Genomic DNA, 6,316 nt, shown 5'->3' on the forward strand with positions numbered 1-6,316 from the left:
ATGTCTAAAGAGCTCAGTGCACTCCAAGTAGGATAAACTCGGACCCGCATGTTAACACAGCATAGTCAAAACATCAATTAGAAGATTTTCTTGGCTCTTAATTTTCATTTTATCTCTTATGGGCATATAATTTAGTAATAATATTTAATTCCTGAATTGTGTTATTTTCATGCACTTAGTGTAGCAAGCAAACAAGATAAATCATATATAAACAATTGCAAATAATGCATTGCAGTATTTTTTGTTTAAAATGAACTTTAATGAGGATTTAAAATCTTTTTGTGTATTTTTTTCCTTTTTGGAGTTAAGATATTTAATTAATTTTGCATTTATGGATTTAATATAAACAAAATGAGTAAGTTAGTTACATACAGCTTTTTTATGTTTTATTTTAAATTACAGTGATTTATTTGCTTATATTATTATTTGAAGTAAGTAACTTAATATCTTTAGTGCTATACTAACAAGGTGCTGTATGTTTCTTTCATGATACTCCTTATTTAGAGAGTTTGGAAAATGACAATTTCAGTAATTTAGTATGTAAGACATGTTGAAATTCTTCATAAATCATGGTAAAACAGGATTTTTGGAGGAAGGAATGTGATACGTGAAGTCACTGTGTAAATATGATGTCATTTGCTGAACTTGTCCCCATATTTTTCTCAAAATGTATTAGATGAACTCATTATATTCGATGTAAAACAGTAAGGAAAAGAGGCATCTGGCATCCAAATGCCTGTTTCTGACAAGGTTAAGATCACTCTGGCTAGTAATGTTTCTGTTCTGTGTGCTTGCATTGCCTGTTGCTACAGAAACTGATAAGAGCTATTGAAAGCGTACATGCCTGTGATTACTATAACCTACACAGATGCAATCATTTATAGTTTCTCTGCAGTTCATGCCTAACTTCTATTTAAGTCATGGATTAAATCCTCAAAGTACTTTAGTGTCACAAAGAGGTATTCTGGAAACATAAGTTATCTAAGCTGAAGTTTATAACTGAGAGCATGTTCTGTTAAGGATGTAAATGCATAATGAGAAATTAAGGTAGGTTTTTTGACTACTGATCTGTTTTTTAATTGCTATTATAAAATATCCTATTGGCATTTAATTTTATTTCTATGTAATATCACAGCATGTATGCTTTACAAAACATGTTTATTTGAATAAGACTCTTTGAAATATCAAAATTGCTACTTCCTTTTTGAGATCATTCTTTTGTCAGCCTCAATAAAAATAAAATTGAGACTTTTTAGTACTCTGTAAATATTTTGATGAGCTATTTGAAAATATTCTAATATTTGATTTCTAGAAAGTTTTAATTGTGTTTTATAATCTAGAGGTCAACATTTATATTGAAGTTTCAAGTATCTAGTTAGAAAGTTAAAGATTTTAATGTCCATTGAAAGTCAAATAGTTGAGCAGAAAAGCAAAATATTATGTAGTTGGTGGCAAAAGTCTTTTTATGTGGTAGCTTGTGAACACCAAATCAGATTTTATTTCCTTAGATATTTTGTTTGCTAGTGAAATGCTTATATTTCAGTCTAATATAACTTGAGAAGTTTAAACTTTTTGTATAGCTGTTAATGTAACATGTCATATATAATGATAGTTAGACATTATATTAATGTAAAGTCAAAACGCTAGACCATATCTGTAAATTAGCTAAAATCACACTAAGTGTTAGACACAACTATATGACTTTTGATAATTAAACTCTATAAAAATTAGCCCATGCTAGTAACCATGACACTGTTTTGTTTTTGTTGCTGTTAGAGTTTGTGTTTCTGCAATTTACATTTTCTGTCCTCTTGTCACTATTACTGTTTAAACTATTTAATTCTTTCATGATACTTTGCTGCAGTTGTTTTCACTCAAAAAATGTATAATCTATAGACGCAAATGTATGTTAAAATATATTCAGCGGTATCTCTAATAGTGAAAATAACTGCCTCAGTCGTCTTCTCCTTCTAGATTTGTAGATTATTTTACCAACTTCCAAAATTTCGGCTACTGTCTCAGTTTGAATGATCCCAAAATGTATGGCTACTCTTCTTTTGACCTGCAGATATAAGTATCTTAGAGATTCTGTAGACTAAAAGTGATTCAAAATTTAGTTAATTATTCTCCTGAAGAAATCTCATTTTCTTCCTTTCTCAGTTAGTGATGTATTACCACTATTTTTTCCTTAACCTAGGTATTTCAGAAATATCCTTAGTCTTCTCCTCCTTCTCATTTCTAGGGTTACTATTCTAATTTAAGTCTTAGTCTTCTCTTACAAGGTTTTATTAAAAATGCCAAACTGTTGTCTTCACTTCTTACCTGTTTCCTTCTCTAGTCCTTTGCCTACTGTTATTGACATTGTCTTCTCAAATGCAGTTATTTTAATTTTTAATCTTGGAAGCAGTAAAGAATCTACCCTGATTTTCACATTGGTCATCCAGTATGAATGTTTGAATATTATTATCATATTCCACAGATTAATCTGTTCTTTCAGTCTTATCATCTTTGACCAAACAAACAAACAAAATTTAAACCTATTCATTAAATATGAGGAAAACTATGACATTGCATTGTGAGAAATGCATATTTTAAGTTAGTTTAAATTAGTATTTGATATTAGGAATATTGAATAATATGAAGATGTTATTTATTCCTAATTTAATGTGTAGATTTGGTATAATTTGACTCAAAAGAAAAGGGAGCAAAAGAAAAGGGGGAGGGAAAAAAAGGGGAATTTTCTTTCTTTCAAAACCTGGTAACATTTTTCTGATGCTTATCCTCAAAAAAGTATTATAAATTCACTCTCAGGAAATTTGAATGGCATGCCATTAGTCTAAATTCAAGCGATTAAAAAAACTGTTTAATAGCACCCAAGAATTGAGTCTGTTACTGACAAAATCCCTTCATATTGTTTCTAATTTTTAGTACGTATGTACAAAACTTTCAGCAAGCTGTGATCACACCCAACAATTCTGTGATCAGAACACTTCTTTGTGTTTTTACTAGAGATTTCACAAAAGCTTTTGAGATGTCTTACTGACATCAAGGTAGCCTATTTTCCTGTTGGGCGGTTTCCTGGTTTCTTGTCCTAACAACCTTTGAATTCAAAGAAACAAGCAAATAATAACAACAAAATCTGAGAAGTTATATAGAATTTACTGATTTTCACATTTTTGGGAGATCTTTGAAATAATTTAGTCTGTGCTTCTCATTTTCAAAGATTATGAAACTTTCAAACTTAAATGTAAGTTTTAAGTAATGCAAATAGCTAACATTTACTGAGCTTCTACTTTAAGCAAGAGCTGCAGTGAATTTACATATAGTAGCTTAATGGTATCTTACTTTATTCAAAATGATTAAGTAAGGACTGTCATCTCTCTTATACTTAGATGAGATACACTTTTCAAGGTTATCATTTAGAATTTGGTAACATTTCATTATATGGAGAACTTTATTACATTAACCTTTGATGAAATTTAATAGAAATTTAACACTTCAAAGATTTTTTGATTTCATTACTTTTAGTTGTTAATATTGTATGTGTATTTCATTATCTGTATAGTTATATGCACAAGTATGTTTCTGATTTAATTTTCACAGATTGAATTTTATATTTATTTATGAAGAATCAGCATGAGTATTCCAAAATATAGGCCTTGTCCTTGAGGAACATGATTATATTATTAATGTATTTATTCTTTAGAACTAATCGTTTGACTTGCTTTGCATTTTGCAAGTGTGTCAGAATTTTATGTATTGTAATTTTAAAATAATGTCTTCGATTATCTTGAATATTTCAGATATTATTAGTTATTGAAGTACCAAAGAAGGTATAAAAATGACTTTATATTTTTAAGGAAACTAATAGAGAAATATAAGACTTGCTCTTCTATGATTGTTTGGTAGCTAACAATCAAAGGATAAGAGGGGAACATCATATAATTATTATTTATAAGCTGCTTTAGGAAATTGTTATAAGAACTATTTCCTGATGCTTTTGAAGGCATCAGTTTTGAAATGCCAGATGATTTAAGAAGCAAGAGGATTATTTTGATGCTCCTTGAACAAAATAATAGGTGTAGTGGATGATATCTTTTTTTTTTTTTTTTTTTGAGATGGAGTTTTGTTCTTGTTGCCCAGGCAGGAATGCAGTGGCATGATTTCAGCTCACTGCAACCTCCACCTCCCGGGTTCAAGCGATTCTCCTGCCTCAGCCTCCGAGTAGCTGGGATTAGACGTATGCCACTGTGCCTAGCTTATTTTTGTGTTTTTAGTAGAGACGAGGTTTCACCATGTTGGCCAGGCTGGTCTCGAACTCCTGACCTCAGGTGATCCACCTCCCTCAGCCTCCCAAAGTGCTGGGATTACAGGCATGAGCCATCACGCCTGGCTGGATGATATCTTTCAACTGAGTTGTGTTACTACTATACACATCCGTTTAGCAATTTTTTGTTTTTTACAAGTTTTATTGTCTTTATTTGAATATCTGAGAACATGTTATTAATAATACAAGATTTTTACTGTCGAAGCTTTTTTCTAACCTAGTTTCTTTCATTACAGAAACACCTGCTGCATTTCCAGACACTATAAAAGAAAAGGAAGCACCAACTCCTGGTGAAGATATTCAGCCAGAAAGTTCAATTCCCCATACAGATTCAGGAATTGGAGAGGAGCAAGTGGCTAGCATTCTGAATGGGGCAGAATTAGAAACAAGTACAGGCCCTGATGCCATGAGTGAACTCTTATCCACTTTGTCATCCGAAGTGAAGAAATCACAAGAGAGCTTAACTGAAAATCCCAGTGAAACGTTGAAGCCTGCACCATCCATATCTAGCATTAGTCAAACCAAAGGCATCAATGTCAAGGAAATACTGAAAAGTCTTGTGGCTGCTCCAGTTGAAATTGCAGAATGTGGCCCTGAACCTATCCCATACCCAGATCCAGCATTGAAGAGAGAAGCGCAAGCTATTCTTCCTATGCAGTTTCATTCCTTTGACAGGTAGGTACTGAACTTATTATTCACTGGGCTTTATACATACAAGGAAAATTAGACTTTGTTAATTTTAAAATATAAAGAAGGTCTTGAAAGCTTTATTAATGTAGATTCTGATTACAAAGACAATCAAAATGATGGTTCAACCTAATCTTATAATAAGACATCTTAATAATACATCTTAAGAGGTTTCAATGTGATATGATGGATGGCACATTGAATTGGAAGTAGGGAAACATGGATTATGGTTATATTCCATTATCAAAGGACTACAGTACATTGGGGTGTTATTTTTCTCTTTGGACTTAGTTGTTTCATGTATATAATGGGGAAGGGGATGGGTCACAGCTGTCCAAGGTTTATCCTGGCTCTGAAATTCCATTATAATATTATAAAATACTATAATAATTGTTGGAGATTATATAATGTGCTTTAAGTGATAACATTTAAATTTGAACCTTAAATGGAAGTATGTGGAAAATTTAAAAATTGTTTGTGATCATCTTCTTTATGAGATTTCCAATACCAACGTAAAAGCTGTATTTTGAAGCATATATTTAAAAGTAAATATTTTTGAAAGGTATTTTGGCATTTTAGGTATCGAAATTATTTATAACATGGCCCATATGTCATATGTCTACATTCAAATGTTAAATCATGCAAGGGATTTTTTAAGGGACAATTAATTTTTTATTCCAGTATATGTTCAATAAAAATGATAGTTCACAGAAGCAGAATAAGATATTTTAGAACCAAATATCCTATGCATCTAATATCTTCCACTATTTAAAAATATGTACAAGATTAGAAGAATATTTTAGTCACCAATTACTAACAGTAGTACTTAACATTGATCACTGGGATTAATGCCTATTCCAAATAATGTTTGCATGTTAATGTATTAACTAAAAACTGTGATGGCTTACCTTTTAAAGGAAATCATTGTTACTGATGTTTTAAAACATCTTTTCATACAAAAAATTTATATATATGTATGAGGTGATTGACAAGCAAGTATTTTTTTTTTGTTTTAGAAAGACAAGATCAAATTAGGAAATAAAATGTTTCTAAATGGAAATGTCAAAATATATACTCAAAAAATAATATGTATTCCATATTGCTTTCTCTAAAATACCCAGATTGCTTTGTTCTAAGTAACATTTTAGTTTAGGGGTAGAGGATGTGGTGGTATGGTCATTTCAGTTTGGATGAATTACACTTTTTTTTTTTTGGATGGAGTCTCACTCTGTCACCCAGGCTAGAGTGCAGTGGCACGATCTTGGCTTACTGCAACCTCCACCTTCTGGGTTCAAGCAATTC

General features: G+C 31.2%; 1 protein-coding gene across 2 annotated transcripts in view; it reads left to right on the forward strand.

The window, feature by feature from the left end:
* The window catches only part of NBEA (neurobeachin), a 752,078-nt gene that overhangs the window by 248,076 nt on the left and 497,686 nt on the right, over nt 1–6,316 (forward strand). For both annotated transcript variants that reach the window (XM_025364271.1, XM_025364273.1), the window contains one exon: nt 4,564–5,002. In XM_025364271.1, the coding sequence (XP_025220056.1) occupies nt 4,564–5,002 (439 nt within the window). The remainder of the gene's footprint in view (nt 1–4,563; nt 5,003–6,316) is intronic.

This window comes from Theropithecus gelada, chromosome 17 (genome assembly GCF_003255815.1).
Source record: "Theropithecus gelada isolate Dixy chromosome 17, Tgel_1.0, whole genome shotgun sequence".
Lineage (NCBI taxonomy): Eukaryota > Metazoa > Chordata > Mammalia > Primates > Cercopithecidae > Theropithecus > Theropithecus gelada.